The 18,178-nt window shown below is 41.8% G+C and overlaps 1 protein-coding gene across 6 annotated transcripts in view; it reads right to left on the bottom strand.

Moving 5' to 3' along the window:
• Rufy3 (RUN and FYVE domain containing 3) overlaps positions 1–18,178 on the bottom strand; it is a 77,290-nt gene that overhangs the window by 31,375 nt on the left and 27,737 nt on the right. For all 6 annotated transcript variants that reach the window (XR_003709390.1, XM_028752581.1, XM_028752578.1 and 3 more), the window contains exons 2-4: positions 4,959–5,132; positions 3,208–3,325; positions 2,359–2,460 (exon numbers count right to left, since the gene is read on the bottom strand). Coding sequence is in view for 5 of the 6 variants with exons in the window: in XM_028752581.1 (XP_028608414.1) it covers positions 2,359–2,460; positions 3,208–3,325; positions 4,959–5,132 (394 nt within the window). In the remaining variant the exon portion in view is untranslated. The remainder of the gene's footprint in view (positions 1–2,358; positions 2,461–3,207; positions 3,326–4,958; positions 5,133–18,178) is intronic.

Genomic DNA, 18,178 nt, shown 5'->3' with positions numbered 1-18,178 from the left:
TGATTAGTTTGTCTAACATTATACTCAACAGGATTAATCCATGTTGCTATATATAGCTGCTACCTGTTACAACATATATACATAGAACAATTTACTTATCTGTTCTACTGTAAATAGACACAGGGTTTATTACAAATATTGTGATGACTATGAAAACTATTTAAAAACTCTAAATAGTATATTCATCTGTTTGTGAGTATGCACAGGTCTGGAAGTGAGAGGACAATGTGCAGAACTCAGTTCTTTTTTCCCACCACACGCGTGCCAGGGATGGAATTCAGGTGTTCAAGCTTGGTGTCGAAAGCCTTTGCTTTCCCACTGAGCCATCTTGCCATCCTCTATGAACATTTTTGTTCATGGTTTTTGTTCTTACATAACGTATCTATGTGAGCTAACTAGGGTCACTGCACTGTAAGATATACTGTGATTAACTGTGTTAAAGACATGGTTGCAGCTATTACAAACACACCTCTCAACATTTTGTTTGTGCACGTCCACTGGACAGAAAGCATTTCTATTGAACATGGTAACTAGGTCACTGCATCAAGATGCATGAGAAGGGTTTACGCTCACCTTTCACCTTTCACCGATAATACTGTATAGTTCGTTACGTTTTCTGTGCCAACTAACATTCCCATCAGCAAAGTCACTTCGCATCCTCACCAACACTGATGTCACTTGTTGTTTGAGGCAGAGCCCCACTATGCCAGCCCGATTGTCCTGGGACCTGCAGCAATCCTGCATCTGCCTCCCCAGTGTTAGAATTAGAGGTGAGTGCCATCCTGGTGCCATCTGCCCTTTCATTTTGGTTAGTAAACAGCAGCATCACCTTGTTTTATTACATCTATCCTATCTATCTATCTATCTATCTATCTATCTATCTATCTATCATCTATGTATCATCTATCTATCTATCTATCTATCTATCTATCTATCTATCTATCTATCTATGCGCTTGTGTATGGATGTGTGGCCCAGCATGTGTATGAATGCCAGAAGACATTCTGTAGGTGCTGATCATCTCCCTTGGTAGATGTGGGTTCTGGGGCTTGAACTCTGGGTATCAGACTTATGTAAGGCTGCCCACTGCGTCATCGTGCTGATCCTCACAGCTTGCTTTAATATGTGCTTTTACAGCAGCTGGCCAAGTCATACAGCATCTTCTATGTTTACTAGGTAGTTAAATCTTTTCTTTTGCATCTTAATATTTTTATCTATTCTCATAGGTTTGTATTTTTTTTTTTTTACTTTAGAAGAATTACTACTACTGCTACCACTACTACTACTACTTTGAGAAAGTCTCTCTACCTAGTCCTGGCTGTCTTGGAGCATGCTATGTGGATCAGGCAGGCCTTGAACTCACAGACAGCCTCTTTTTTCTACCTATGAAGTACTAGGATTAAAGGCATGTGTTACTGCCTGGCAAAAGAGATGTTTGTAATAATCATTACTATACAAATACCTTATATACCTGCTCATCAGAGAATACATATAAGACTCCTACTGGCAGGCATAGTGGTACATGCCTTTAATCCCAGTACCTGGGAGGTAGAGGCAGATGGCTCTCCAAGTTTGAGGCCAGTCTGATCTTCAGAGTAGGTTCTAGGACAGCCACAGAAAAATTCTGTTTCAAAAAAATCAAAAACCAAAACCAACCAAAACCAAACATCTTCACTTTATGGGTTGTGTTTTATTTTATTTTATTTTTTTTAAGATTTATTTATTTATATGAGTACACTGTATCTGTTTTCAGAAATGCCAGAAGAGGGCATCGGATCCCATTATAGATAGTTGTGAGCCACCATGTGGTTGTTGAGAATTGAACTCAGGACCACTGGAAGAGCAGTCAGTACTCTTAATTGCTGAGCCACCCCTCAATCCCTTGAGTTTAATTCTTAATTTTATAGTTTTATGTATGTTACATACATATGCATGTATGCATATTATGTTAATGTGTGGTTGTAATATGACATATGGACAGGGCTTTGCTATGTACCCTAGAGAACTCATCATCCACATGATTTTCTTAATGCTATATAATCAATGTTAACTTCTTGTCCTGTTGGGTCTGTGTACAGGCCATGGTGCTGTAAGCCTTCCTGTTTTTCCTGGAAGTGCTAAGTTTTGACCTGACCTACACAGGACTGTTATGTAGTCACAGCCACAGATAACATAATTATATAAAACACCCAACTTTTCTTGGGCCTAGGAGTGAGTGTGTGAGGTATGGTTTAGAGAACTGATGAAACTGTCACACATTGAGTGTTTCTGACCTACACAAATGGATAGAATCTATGGTTTGACTTTGTATGATATCAGTAGAACATATCAGGAAGAAAGTTCAACTAGTGTTCATACCTGAGAAGTTCCTTCTTATTGATCAAGGCTTTCATATATTCAGAAAGCTTCTTTTGCATTAATGCCAACCGAAGCCAGGCTCTTCCTCTGCCAACCGGTGTCCTGCAAGAACAAAGAAGTCAAACGGCTCAGAGCACAAGTAAAGGTGGCAGGGTTGTAGAAGCCTGGGACAGACTCATGCTCCTGCCAATGGGCTTACAGTATAAACAAAGGCCCTACTTGAAATCCCCACCTACTCTTGCACAAGTGACTGGGTGGGACAGTCAGACTAGGATATCTGGGACAAATACTCTAGCATTTGCATTAGTAAGTAAGTGTGCCATGGCATGAAGAGCAGACGCTAAACTTTAGCCCACCTGGAAATGTCCCACCAGTTTAGTATTTGATGTAGCCAAAGTTTGGATTGGATTATATAAGATATTCTTAAGAACACCAGCAGTGCAAGCCTCCATTCAGTTAACATTACACCAGCTTCCTGTGGAAGCTAATCTCTTTTTTTTCTCCCTCAAGTTTGAAGGGAGGCCTTATGTTTCTGGGGCTCACTTAATCTTGGCTCTAAAATCCCATGGAATGCAGCTGTTTTCCCCAAATCAATCCAGGCATAACATCTCCCTAGGTCAAATTTCTTAAGGCTTGTTGATAAATAAGAAGGAGATGTCTGGTATTTTTAATACGAAGACAAACTCTCTGTAAGTCTCCTTCAAATGCACACATTTCTTAAGAGAATACAGGCTGGTCCCTTGGTGTTTACATGTAACAGCATTACAAATCTGGATTGCTACAAAAATGAGCACAGTATCCTGAGCATCATTCTCCAAGGAGAGAACGAGAATTTAACCTGAGACTTACTTGAGTCCTGGGAGATCTTTTACACTTGCTGTTATCTCTGCAGCTTCTGGAACAAGCTTTTCAACCAGCTCTAGAGGCCCCCAGAAGGATTTATTTTGTCCAAGAAAAGTTTTCTTGGCTAAAGCAACAAAACAAAATAGTATTTTAATTTTCTTCACAACATAAATACCCTGCTATACATAAAAGTGCTTGTATATTTGTATATCTGTGCTTATATACAAATTCACAGTCTCTCTCTCTCGCCCCCCCCCCCAATCCATCCCTCTCTCTTCAATATCCTTTCTAGGTATCCAATCCTAGGCTACTAGTTTAAACACTGTTCATGCATGCTGGAGATGGCTCAGTGAAACAGTGTTTGCCACACAAGTGGGGCCACAGTTTAGAACCCTTAAACCACATAAAAGCCAGGAGGGTGTGGTGGCTGCCACATGATCCCAGTACAAGGAGAACTAAGACAGGGAATCCTTGGGCAAGTTGGCTGAGTCTGTGAGCTCCAGGTTCAGCCAAAGACCCTTTGCTAGTAACTTAGAGAAAGAAAGGATATTCAACATCGATCTCTGGCCTTCACACTCCTCCATACATGTATGTACCCAAACATATACATATGCAGATACCACATCTCATAAACACATGTAAAAATTATGGGGGGTTTTTTGTTTTTCGAGACAGAGTTTCTCTGTATAGCCCAGGCTGTCCTGGAACTCACTCTGTAGACCAGGCTGGCCTCGAACTCAGAAATCCGCCTGCCTCTGCCTCCCAAGTGCTGGGATTAAAGGTGTGCACTACAACTGCCTGGCAAAAAATTATGGTTTCTTAATATATAAAATATTTACAAAAAAATTCTGTACTTCTAAGACTCAGTTATTCCTTTTTAAAGAGGAGTTTGTGATCAGGGCTAGAGATGGCTCAGCAGTTAAAAGTATTCCAGAAGACCCAGGTTCAATTCCCAGCACCCATATGGAAGCCTGTAACCATAGTTTAAGGGAACCCGATGTCCTTTTCTGGCCTCCATGGGCACCAGGCACAAACAAGGTGCACAGGCACACATGCAGGCAGAAAATCCACATACATAAAAATAAAATTAAATTTAAAAAGAATTTTTGATCTAGCCCTATATAATGTTTAATGAGTTAGTACTTAGAACCATGTAGTATTAGTGAAGAAAATAACCCAACGACAAGCTGAGTACTGCAAAGGGAGGAAGGAAAGAAACAGGCACCTGAGACCGAGGCCTGCTCTGGAACTGGGTACATGGGAAGAGCCAGGACTCCAAGACAGCACCTGCCCTGCCCTGCCCTAGCCTGTGCCCTGGGTAGGTAACTACTGCATTTTAGGCAGGCCTATTTTCCTGTCCAACAGATGATTTGCTTAATGATGAAGGTCCTTCCAATTCTAACATCAAATGACAGCTGTACTTTTATGTACTATAAGTCCTTTAAGTCAGTTAAAATTCTGCGCCTATACAGGTTACATTCCGCTAAATGTTTCTGTTTTGTTTTTAAGACAGGGTCTCTTACTGTGTAGCCCTGGCTGGCATGAAACTTGCTCTTTATACGTGCTAGTCCTGAACCCACAGAAACCCGCCTGCCCCTGCTCCCTGAGTGCGGGGATTAAAGGTGTGAGCCACCATGCGAAGCCCATTAACACTATTCATTCAAGGTTTTTACTCTGCCTCCATGGAAATGACTTTCTTTCCTGCTCGGCACTGCTTCGGCCTGGCTGCACATTTGCAGCGAGGCCACACAGCCCACCTTTCAAGCCGTGTTTCAGGCAGTGTTCCATCACCACGAAGAACTGCTGGAGAGGTGCGTAGTCAGAGTCCAGGGTCCGGCCCAGGTTCAGAGCGGACTCAATCAAGCCCTTGATGCTCAGCTTTGCCATGTTCATCAGGTTCATGCGCTCGTTAGCCATGAGATAATTAGGATCTGCGGGGAAGAGAAAGAGCTTCCTTAGTAGGAGAGCACACAGTAAAACAGACTAAGTTCACCATACTGCCTGCACTGACGGCCTGAAGCCAGGTGAGCAGACTGCTGGTGACTTGCCACGAGCCAAGGAGGTCGCCAAGTATTTTTGGTTTATTATTCCTGGCCATGTAGTTGCTGTAGAAAAAGATGTTAGTTTCCATGATTAATCTTTTTAAGAGCAAAATTGAATTATTTTATCAACCCATTGTAAGCCTTCAATGTGCCTTTGATGCTCTACCTTATCCGGACCCCTGGCCCAGCTTCCTGCTGTGCTACACTGGGCCAGGCTCAGCAGCCACTCTCACTCCTCTGTTTGACAGTATATGGAGTGCTTGAGAGACAGCTACCATGGGGGTAAGGATGCCGTGCTTATACAAGCTACTGCAAGTGTCCTATATACTTTATTGGTATCAATACCAACAAGCTCTATGCTTGCTGGATTTTATGTCTATTTGATAAATCTGGAGTTGGCTCAGAGGAGGGAATCACTATTGAGAAACTGCCTCTATTGGATTGGGCTGTAGGCAACCCAGGAGAGTATTTTCTTAGTGACTCACTGAGGAGGGCCCAGCCCACTGTGGGTGGTTACCACATGGACTGGTGATACTGGGAGCTGTAAGGAAGCAGGCTGAGCAACTCATGAGGAGCAAGCAAGTAACAAACATTCCTCTAAGGCCTCTGCATCTGCTCCTGCCCGGCTGGTTTGAATTCCTGCCTTGGCTTCCCTCAATGGACTCTGAATCAGGATATGTAAGTCAAATAATCCCTTTCTTCCCCAAGATGCTTTTGGCCAGTGTGTTTCATGACAGCAATGTAACCCTAACAAAGGCAATCACTATTAGTTCATGATAAGTTATTGGTATAATGTGGTACAAGAAATTTAACTCCTAAGTTTTCAACACTCAGCACACAGTATCTGGCTATCAGTACTATTTGAGAATAGGGGCCCAGAACCATATTCTATTTGACAGAACACAGAAGATCCAGGTACTGTGTACCTCTTACATGGAATCCTTTTTTTTTTCTCTCCCTGGGACAAGGTTTCACTAGAAGTAATAGCAATCCTTAGCTTGAGCCTCCAGAGTGCTGGGATTATAGTCATGTACCACCAACTAGATCCAGTTGTGGTCTTAACAGCTTCTTGTAATGAGTTATGTATCTGGTCTATAGCATAGTGGCCAATGACAGAACCAGAGTCCAGAATGCCTTTATTCAATCCAACCCCATGTTCCTGCTGTACCACAGTCTACTTCTAAGTGAACGGACGGGTAGAGATGACGCTGATCCTCCAGCATAACAACGTCATCTCTGCACGCACTATCTGCTACTGTTGCTGAGGCGTTTCTCCTCTTTAGATCTAATTAGTTTTATGTGAGTGAGTGTTCTGTCTGCATGTGTATACTCGGCATGCACGCCATGCCTGTGGAGGCCAGGAGAGTGTCAGGTCACCAAGAACTGTAGTTACCGTGAGCCACCATGTGTATGCTGGCAACAGAGTACAGGTCTTCTGAGAGCAGCAAATGCTCTTAACTGGTGCCAGCTGGTTTCCTCTTCTCTTTAGGTAATAGAGCAGGGACATAACAGTGTTATGGTCCAACATTCCATAATCCATAAAAGAAGGATTTGCACTTGTATTTGCCATGAAAGCTCCGAGTCTGCACTGGGTGTGTGTATACACTCCCAAGTATCAGCACGAATCAAATTTGTGAAAATAGAGGAAAAGCTGCCCAGAGATCTATGAAACATGTTAGTGCTGCTCAGGAAGACCAAAGTCCTGCTAAAACTACACTAATTAAAATAAACAACACAAAACAGGCTATTTAGCCATACAATGTTTTCATTTATATTTGCCTTTATATTTAAGTCAATGAAGCAAAAATGACCAAACCTTAATCTAATTTACATTAACTTTAGAGATTAACAGACTTATGGCCCTAACCATGAAAATCCTGATTTTCTGTAGTGTTCTCTTAGCTAATATTGTAATTACCTGGTTAAGTAATTTTTAGAGATAGCGTCTCATTATATAGCCCAGGCTAGCCTTGAATTCACAATCGTTATGCCTCTGCTTCCTGAGAAGCCAAGACAATGGATGCACAACTGTGCACCCCTTGGCTCAGGTGATATTTTAGAGAAAAACTATACGCAACAGTTGAAACTGGCCTATGCTCCCATTACTTCCAGGCTGACAAATGTTTTAAGGCGATCTTCTCTCTCTCTTTTATGTATAGGGATGTTCTGCATGTATCTGTGTACCATGTGGGTCTGTGTGTGTGCCTGGTGCCCACAGAGGCCAGAAGAGGGCATGGGAATCTCCTGGAACTGGAGTTCCAGATGGCTGTGAGCTGCCATGTAGGCTCTGGGACTTGAACCTGAGTCCCCGGCAGAGCAGTTGGTGCTCCTGACTGCTCTGCCGTCATCCCTCCAGTCCCAGATGAATCTCCTTATTCACTGTAGATCAACTTGTCAAGGGCAGAGACCCCAGCACATCTATGTTCATTGATGCTCTATTCACAATGGCATGAAAATGGGACAGTTTAGACGTTCATCAACTCATAAATGGAAAATGAAAATGTTGTACATATACACAATGGAATTTCATTCAGCCATAAAGAAAAATGAGGTCATTAAATGTACAAGAAAATGGGTGAAACCAGAAAATATTATAATAAGAGAAGTAACTGGGCTCTGAAAGACAAACATGTTCTCCCTCAAATGTAGACCTGAGCTATTAATTTCTATGTATGTGGGAGTGACTACACGTAGAGTTCAGGAAACTAGAATGAGGTCCATTAAAGGGGGCGCAGTCTTTAAGCTGGGCAGGGCAGTAGGGTGCTTGTGACATGAACAGGAGGGGAAAGACTGGAGGGAGAAAGGTTTAAGTGGGGAAGGACAGGGAGCTGAGAGACAGGAAGGAGTGCGAGAGGGTAAACCAAGGCCACAAAGAAACCTGACACTTGATATAAAAATAAATTAACGGTGCCCAAGGCTCAGTGGACACCTGGGAAGAGGAGGTGCAGAGGGCAGGAGGACTCTGTGAATGCTGTCTTCTGAACATGACCTAGCTGTCCCACATGACCTCACAACTACTCAGATCACCTGCACAAGACCTGACAAGATCAATCAGCCAAAATTCTGGTGTAGATGGGTAGGTGATCTCCCCGCCCCTTACTGAGGTGCTAGTGGCAGTTGATAACTGTGTTCTTTTTTGAAGATGTGGCCTCTAGTAGCATTCCTATGTTCCAATGGATGCTCCCACATCCTACACATATGGGTGCCACAGATGTTCTTAGTGGGGTATGAAAACAGTAACAAATACAGACTAGGTGTGGTGTGGTACACATCTTTAATTTTAGTACTAAGGAGGCACAAGCAGGCAAATCTCTGTGAGTCTGAGGCCATATATAATAAATTTTAGGCTAGTCAAGGCTATATAGTGAGACCCTGTCTGGAAAAAAAAAAGTTGAACTGGGCACAGTGATGTATACCTTTAATGCCAGCACTTGGGAGGCAGAAGCAGGCAGATCTCTGAGGTCAAGTCCAGCCTGGTCTACAGAGCTAGTTCCATGACAGCCAGGGCAACACAGAGAAACTCTGTACTACTCCTTCTGATTCAAGGGCAGGTGGATGTCTATAAGCTCTTGGAAGACTAGTCTTGAGAGTTCAACTCTTTCTGAAAGACAAAACTCTTGACCTGGAACTTACGTGACCCTTAGAGAATAACAATTTTTATCTATTCAACAAGACCTTGAAATGGTTATGGATAACTATAGGAATACAAGAGATATTTAATGTTATATTACTACGTAGTATGTTAGCGTAAGCCTAATTCCCAGGAAAGTTAAACTAATTTGTGTTTGACAATAGTTACTCCTCAAGATTTCCTAATTATTTGGACGATTAAAGTTTTATTTTGGTGAGCAGGCAGTGCAGGCCTGTAAGCCCAGATTCTCTGGAGGCTAAAATGGTAGGTCATAAATTCAAGGTCTCTCTGGGCTAGAGAGTGGATTCAAGGCCAGCCTGGGTAACTTATCAAGACCTTGTGTCAAAAATAAAAACAAATAGTTTTAAAAATTAAAAAGGGGTAGGGGTGTAGCTCAGTCCTAGAGCACTTGCCTAGCATATGTGGGAATCCAGGTTTAATTACTGGTACTGAGAAAAAAATAAAAGCATTATCAAAAATTTTACCCCCAGACAGACTCTTACTATGTAGCTCTGGCTGTTCTACAACTAGCAATGTAGACCAGGCTGGCCTCAAACTCACACAGATCCACCTGCTTCTGCCTCCCAAGTGCTGGGATAAAGGTGTGTGCTACTGCACCTACTGTGTATCTGTCTTCATCACTTAAAATCACAGTTTTATGCCCCATAGATAAACTGATTATTTACAGTACTACCTGTACGCTCTCTATAATGCTATGTCCAATACCACATATATTTCTACCACATATATTTGGCAGGACTGGGGAGGAACTTACTTCAGTAACACTCCTTCTGAGGTGCACCCTGTTAAAGTAGCTGGTTGAAAACATCTACTCATAAATCCATTCATCTTTATTGCTGTCTTTTCTTGTTAACAGTATAATCCAAAGATGGACTTTGCTGAAATTTAGCTCTTTCAGAAAGTTTATATCCACTCTTATTGGTATCAACTATTCACTTGTATAAATTAACATCTGATTTTATGCAAGGAATCTTGTCTTTTTGTGGCTTAAATTACCCTGAAGTGTAATAACAGTGAGAGGGCTGGACTAGCTCTATAACTCTTTTATCCTGTGGAAACAACATGCATTCATATCAAGCAACCTTGTAACACACTGACACTGGTTCTTTAGGGACTGTCCAGGCAAGATTCACAGAATATAGAGAAATGGTCATGTTCCCGCTTCAGAAAACCCTGCAAACTACTCTGACATCAAACACTATGAACTCTGGTCCTGGAGCAGCAGCGTCAGATCATAGAAAGGCTATCAGAGCTTAGAGCGTAGGCTCATGGTAGTGCTAAACCAGCTTCTGTACTTTCACCTAAAGTGAACATGCTAGCAATCTGCGTATGCATCAAAGCTTCAGAGACACCGACCTAGAGGATTCTTCTGTCTCTAGTACATTAAAACTTCATGATTCCAGAAAGGCAAGTAACAGGAATATAATATGATATGTTATAATAAACATACAATAAATTAAGATATAGTAGACATAATAGAATACATATTATGCGTATCACCAAAAAAGCAGAATGAACGAGATTAAGCAGAGAAGAAATAACTAGATAGTGGGGGAAAAACAGACTCAGAACTTAAAAAACAAAATCAATGAAACTCAAAGCTCAATCTTTGGTAAAAATCAACAATATAAACTCCAGAAATACTGACCCGTGCCTGTAATCCTAGGACCCAGGACATCGAAGCAAGAAGATCATGAGTCTGAATCCAGCCTGGGCAATACCCTAACTGAGATGTAGTGTGACCAACTGCCTTACATTCTAGGTGCCATAGTCTCCCTGCCATGACGAGCTCTGTCCCTTATACACTGTAAGCTCAAATAATCCTTCTTCCCCTAAAACAGCAATAAGAAGAAACACTGACAAACATTTATCCATTGACCAGCACAAGAGTCAAATGACTAAAACAAACATAAAAAAAAAGGAAAGAGTAGACACTGGGCTCACTGACTTTATAGAAACAAACAAAAGCATAAAGGAAAAAAATGTATGTTGATGTGTTAGATTACAGGTGAGATAGGCGATTTGCTAGCAAATTATCGAAACTATCAAGGTGAAAACCTGCATAGACATGTAACAAGCAAAGACATTGAATTAGTAATACAGCGAAAACAAAATCCCACAGAAAAGAAATGGCCTCATTGTTGAAGTTTAATCAATCATTTAAAGAACTAACATCCATCTCTCATAAACTATTCCACAAATAGAAGATGGAACTTTCCAGCTTTCCATACCAGTATTTCCTGAGACAATGAAAGGAAAGGCAGACCTGCATTATAATATTCCGTATGAATGCAGGTGCAAAAAGCCTCAATACCACACTGGCAGCACAGAAAAGATCCTGACAACCACGTAGGATTTATGCCAGAATGTGAGGCTTGTTAACATACACAAGTCAGCCAATGCAATACACCAAATTAATAAAAACTGTGATTTCAACAGACACAGAGCAGCCAATAGCCAACAACCTTTACTTTTATTATGTAACAAACTGGGAAGAGAGGGATCTCCTTAGCCTGGTAAAAGGCAACTAGGAAAAACTCCTATCTAATGTACCACCAAAGGGGAAAGACTGATGATTTCTCTAGAGACCAGGAACAAGATACACATGGCCATTTCTAAAGAATACTATAGGAGAATTTAGCAGGGCAATTACCAAAACCAAACCAAAGCAAACCAAAGCAAACCAAATCAAAAGCAAACAAAAAAGCATCAAGATTGGAAGGAAGAGGTAAAAATATTTTCAGAGAATACAGTATTAAAGGGTTAAAGTATCCCCCAAAAATCCATAATAAAGAAAAAGTATTAGCTAGAAAGTATACTTGGCAAGACTATGGGTTACAAGATCAATACAGGACTTAATTGTATAGCAGTTTCTTTTTATTCTGTGATATTGCTTTCTGCAAGTCACAGTGATCTAGAAATGGAAAATTCCAGAAGTAAGTGACCAATAGGACTTAACTTGCATGCCTTTCTATGCAGTGTAACAGAAGCATACTCCACTTCTTGCCCACAATGGAACCTGAATCATCCCTTTGTGGGGCATCTCGACGCCACATAAGCTATATGTCTGTCAGTCACTCAGAAGCTGCCTTAGATGTAGTCCCACAGTGTGTCTATTACTTATTAATGGCCATTAGCAACAGTGCTGATGCTGGAAATTCAGACTTGAAGAGACATTCTACTGTAAAGTGCTTCTGTCACGTGAAAACATGAACATTCTCAGCTTTATAAGGAAAGAAAACTATGCTGTGGGTGCACTTCAGTATCATAAAGTATGAGTCATATGGATATGATCTCTACTAAACTATATTGTTATAATTGTTGTTTGTTATTAGTTATTGTTAATCTCTCATTCTGCCTAATAAGTGAATATTTTCCTTCAGACGTATATATATAAAAAAATCATACTGCATATAGCTTTAGTATTGCTACAGTTTCAAGAATCAACGGTGGATCTAGAATATAATCCTTGTAGATGAGAAGGGACCAAACTGGCATTCAACAGCTTAAAATGACATTTAAAGTTGACTTCATTTACATGGTGCCAAAAAGAAAATACAAATATATTGTCAAATGATGTGCAAGCTTTGTGCACCGAAAACAAAATGTGGAATTGAGAACTTAAAGCATCAAAATAAACAGTCATCCCCTGTCAATGGACTCTAAGATGGCAATACTCTTCGACTTAATACAGATTCAAACCCATCCCTATCAAAGCCCCAGCTGTCTGAGTGACAGAAATTGGCAAGCTTATCCAAAACACCTATAGGAATACAAGGGACCCAGGAGAGTCAAAAATAATCTAGAAAAAGAAAAACAGTATTGCAGAATACACAGTTAGTTCAAAACTAGTAACAGAGCAATGGGTATCATGGCTGAGAGGAACTGCTCTTCAACATGTATGTGTCGGCTCGTGAAATAATCCAGAGTCCAGAAATGATGAGACATTTGTGATCAAACAGTGCCAAGACATACCAACTTGAGAAGAATTAAAACAAAAACAAAAATAAAAGACAAACCTCTGGGGCTGGAGATTTGTCTCAGGGGTTAAGAGTGCATGGTGCTCTTGAAGAGGACCTAAGTTTGATTTCCGGGACCTACAAGTACCTCACAACCACCACCAACTTCAGCTCTAGGAAACCTGATGCCTCTGGCCTCTGCAGGGGTGTATGTGTACAGGCGCGCGCGCACACACACACACACACACACACACACACACACACACACACACACACTTAATTAAAGGCTGCTGAATTACCATTCTATCTAGAGTTCTACTTCAAGGTATTTCCCCAGTATGAAACAGTGTGGATACATTTTGTGTTTTCACGGAAACATTCCTTACAATTAGCCCCCAAATGGTAACATGTCAGATACCCACCAACATAATGTGGACAAAGCATGGTGTCCATACAGTACAAAGTTTTCTGGCCACGTCACTGATGGATCTTGAAAATGTGCTGAGAGAGGCCATGAACAGACAGACACACAGTTCCTGACAGTGTTTACATAGAATGTCTAGAATGGGCAAATCTACAAAGACAGAAAGGAGTCTGCGGCCTGGCAGGGATAGGGAGGTTTACGAGACTGGGAGTAGTTGGTGATGGGTGAAGAAGTTCCTTCTGAGAGAGATGAAAACACAGGATTAGACAGTGGTGACAGAAGCACACGGCTTTGTGAACGTACTAACAGTCACGCTGTACACAGTAAAATGTAGTCTTTACCTGGTGTCAGAATTACATCTCAATAAAACTGTCATTAGAAAAGACTACAGAGATTCAAAAAGCAGTGATGTGCAATCTGTATCATCTTGATGCAGACCCTACAGATCCAACACTCTGAAAAAACAGGCTGGACTTTTTATACTTTTCAGAAATTGTTGTTAATTTTGGCTGCTGTGAAACTCACAAACATGTAACTAAGTTTTTAAAGTCACAGAAAAGCCTGATGTAATCTTACAACATTGTCCCTTTTGTCTTTTTTTTTTTTTTTTTTTTTTGGTTTAGTTTTTCGAGACAGGGTTTCTCTGTGTAGCCCTGGCTGTTCTGGAACTCACTCTGTAGACCAGGCTAGCCTGGAACTCTCAGAAATCTGCCTGCCTCTGCCTCCCAAGTGCTGGGATTAAAGGTGTGCGCCACCACTGCCCAGCTGCCCCTTTTGTCTTTTAAATAAATAATGTCCCCTTTAAATATCTTGACAACTATCCTAAGGAGCACTGCACACACAGGAACACCGCACCACTCACGGCCAAGCACAGGGACACAAAACCCAAATCTGACACTCCTTCTTATGAAAAACAATGGAAAAGTGGTTAGAAAATTAAAAAGAAAGAGAGGAAAGGAAAAGAAAACAGAAAAGAACGAGCTGAAAGTTGCTGGTGTGGCACGCACCTTCTGTATCAGCACGCACTTGCTCCACCAAATCTGTCAAATCCTCCCAAGAGTCTTTGCAAACGGCAAAAAGAAAGGAAAAGAAAGATAAAATGTCATGCAAGCCAAGAAAGGAAAGCGCTGTTAAAAATAAGCCTGAGATTCTTTCATTTAACACAGACATTAACAGTGAAAGGGGACTGGGGACACCAGCAAGGAGGCAGGGGCATTACAGTGATTACTGAATGTCTTCAAGGTTTCCAATGGAGAAACAAGCATGCTTACATCATAAACAAGCGACACAGATTTTCTTCTATTGGAAGCCAAACCCGACTCTGTAGTCTAAACATATGCCAAGTTAACACCATTCAGAACTTATACTGATCAGTTCACTAAAGCTGAAAGCAGAGGGGTTAATTTTTGTTATTTTTTGTTAGAGTCAGAACAAATCTCATGATGAAAATGATTGACTTTTCTTAAAATAATAATAAAAACTGTAAACACAATTTCTAACTCTTGCCCATAGAACAAAGACAAATGATGCTATTCTAAAGACACATAAAATCAGCCACCTAAAAGTCAACAGTCAGGTGACCTTCATGAAGCACTAGTCAGGAAAGTGTTGGGCAGAATCCACAACCACACATGTTAATGTTTCTGCAGGACATGAGTGGACATTCAGATTAAATAATGAAGTCTAAAGCAAATGCAAAGCATAACTTATTACCAAATGAGGCCAGGAAAATTTGTGAAAACTGCTTTCCAGGAGTTTGCCACCCCCGCCCCCAGCCTTTCTTCTTTTTAAAGGACTTCACTTTTATTCATGTGTATGTGTGTCTGTGTGTTTCTGCCACCTGTGCTGGTGTCCACAGAAGCCTGAGGAGGCTGTCAGTCAGAGCTGGAATTACAGGTGGCTGTACCTCAAGTGGCTAGAGACAAGACTCTGGAAGAGCAGCAAGTGCTCTTAACCCCTGAGCTATCTCTCCAGTCCCCAGAGACTTTAAAAAACTATAGCCTTGTATATGCAAAGATCCCTTAGAAAGTGTGTCACCCAGGAAAAAATGGACACTTCCAATGCTGCCCTGTTAATTTCATGGTAAACTGGGACTAAGACACTGTATGTCATATTTGGTAAGCTGTTCTGGTTATAACCCATCAAGTACGTTATGTGCTGCCATTCATGCAAGTGTGCCTTCAACCACCCATTCACACCACTGTTGTACAGACTCACTATGGTACCCTGCCAGTCAACAGGATGATCATCCAGTCTTACCTTTTATTCACCAAAACTATACCTGTCACTTAGTACAGTGAAATCTCTCCTCAGTAAGGCAAAGCCATAAAGCTCCTCCAAGACTTGGGCAGAAGGTCTGGAAAGCAAATTTCTAGGTAGGAATGTGCAGTGCCCACCAAGCATCTGTCTGACATGTCCTTCAGTGCGTCCCACGTAGAGCAGTTTCTGCCAGCCCTGCCTCCATCTCTACAGGACTCACTCCACAGCCCATCCCCTGCTGGCCTGAAACACCCTCTGTAGCTCAGGCTGGCTTTGAACTCAGGGCAATCCTTCTGCCTCCGTTTTTTGAGTGTTGGGATTATGAGGTGGGATTTCAGAAAACACCATCATGCTCAGTTCTGTTTTTTTTTCTTTAAAGATGCCCGGCAGGAGGTCAGGAGCTGTCCCCTGACTCACTTTAACTTCTCCTTACTCAGCCTCAGAAATCTACTCTACTGCAGAAGAGACAGTGGCCTGGGATGTGGCTAGCATGCATTCTACACCCCCAAGAGAACAGGTATGCTATTCTTTTATAACTCCAATTCTATACATTTTATAAAACAGTTTTGTTTTGGGGACAGGGTCTCACTATGTACACTATAGATATCCACCTGCTTCTGCCTCCCCAGTTATGGGATTAAAGTTGTGTGCCACCATGTCCAGCCTTATAAAATATTTCATTTGTACCTTCTACAACATGTTCAAATTATTAAAACATTAACAGTATTTAATACATTCATACAAGTATAACACCTGTACCTGCTTTTTCTAAGGATATTATATTTTTGCCTCAAGCTTGTTTTACCTGCTGCAAACAGTTGTATTACTAACAAGATAAAGCAAGAAAATGCACATTTACACACTAGGGAGGATAACAATGCCTGTGCTGGTTGCTTTTTGTCAACTTGACACAAACTAGAGTAGCCTGGAAAGAGGGCGCCTCAGTTGAGGAACTGTCTCATAAGATTGGGCTTTAGGCATTGCCTGAGGACATCATCTTGATTAAAGATTGACGTGGGAGGATCCAGGCCACGGTGGGAGGTGGTACCCTGAGTTATGTATGAAAGCAGGCTGAGCAGGCTGAGCAAGGGAAGGGGAACAAGCCTGTGAGCAGTGTTCCTCCAGGGCCTGTATCAGCTCCTTTCTCTAGGTTCTTACCAAAGACACTGCCTGACTCCCTCCCTCTTGTATGCTGTTATAGACATTTTCCTACTTGAACTGATCCTGGTTAGTATTGTTTATAGCAACAGGAAGCAAACTGGTATGACTGGTATGACCTTCTAATATTGTAAACAGGTCTGGTTTAAAAATTTGCTGTAGGCTGGGTGTGGTGGTGAATGCCTTTTAATCCTAGCACAGAGGCCCCTGGATCTCTGTGAGTTCAAGGCTGGCCTGGTCTACACAGTGAGTTCCAGGATAGCCAGAACTACACAGAGAGACCTAGTCTCAAAAAAACAAAAAGAATGTGCTATAGACGCATAACTGTGCCTGCCAAGGGCAGCTCCCAACACTCACTGGCTAAACAGTGTCAGTTCCCATTTCTAAGGCTGACACAGAAGAAAACCCAGCACTCTCATGGCCTGCATAGTGTCATGGGACTGAGAGCAAACACTTAAAGAGTGCATGGTTAGCACTTAGTAGAACTTAGGAATCTCATTTAAAAAATTATTTCAAAATTATCTATTATTGTGTGTGTATATGTATGATGTATGTGTAGGGATGGATCCTGAAGTCAGGGACCACTCTGTGGAGTGAGCTCTCGCCTTCTGAGAACTGAACTAGGGTCTCCAGACCTACCTGGCTGTTGCTTTTGCCTACTGAGCCATCTTGGCAACCCCATAATATTCTTATTAATTTGTATGTGTGTGCATGAATGTAAGTGTATATGTCATGGCATACATGTAGAAGTCGGAGGACAGCTTGCTGGACTCAGTTCTCTCCTTCTGCTATGTGGGTCTCCAGCTCAGGCTGTCAGGCTTGGAGACAAGGGTGGGTCTTTATTTGTGCAACCATCTTAATGGCCTGTAATAACATTTTAAGGGGCGTATGAACACAGACTGTTTTAAGTCGAGAAGTTAACGACAGACCTGTATAAGGACCCCAAATTAGGAAGGACGCCAGACTAAACTCTTTTCCTGCTTACTTCTCTTTCATGAGTAAAGAATATAGCAGGCAATTATATAGCCCTGTGGATATTTAATCATAGCACAGAAAGCTGCTTGTCCCTAAGCGACACAGAAACACAGCAGTAACAGTGCACGGGTGGAAACAGAAACTTGGCTTTGACATTAAGACCATGCCCCAGAAGACAAAAACCAATCCTAAAAGTTATGCTGAATTTCATGTGTAAGCTTTGTCATGTGGTATGCATACATGCACATACGTGTAAGTAAAATAACTTTTAACATGCAATTTTTCCTAGTATTCGTAATGACACCCCTGTCAAATAGAGATGAGATGTACCTGGTGCAGAGTTCGTGGTGGACACCCCCACTGCTCTCTCCAGCCCCTGGTGCAGAGTTCGTGGTGGACACCCCTCTGCTCTCTCCAGCCCCTGGTGCAGAGTTCGTGGTGGACACCCCCACTGCTCTCTCCAGCCCCTGGTGCAGAGTTCGTGGTGGACACCCCTCTGCTCTCTCCA

This window comes from Grammomys surdaster, unplaced genomic scaffold, assembly GCF_004785775.1.
Source record: "Grammomys surdaster isolate TR1022 unplaced genomic scaffold, NIH_TR_1.0 125928, whole genome shotgun sequence".
In the NCBI taxonomy this organism is placed as follows: Eukaryota; Metazoa; Chordata; class Mammalia; order Rodentia; family Muridae; genus Grammomys; species Grammomys surdaster.
The sequence above is the reverse complement of the archived record's forward strand: the minus strand, read 5'-3'. Positions and strand labels throughout refer to the sequence as shown.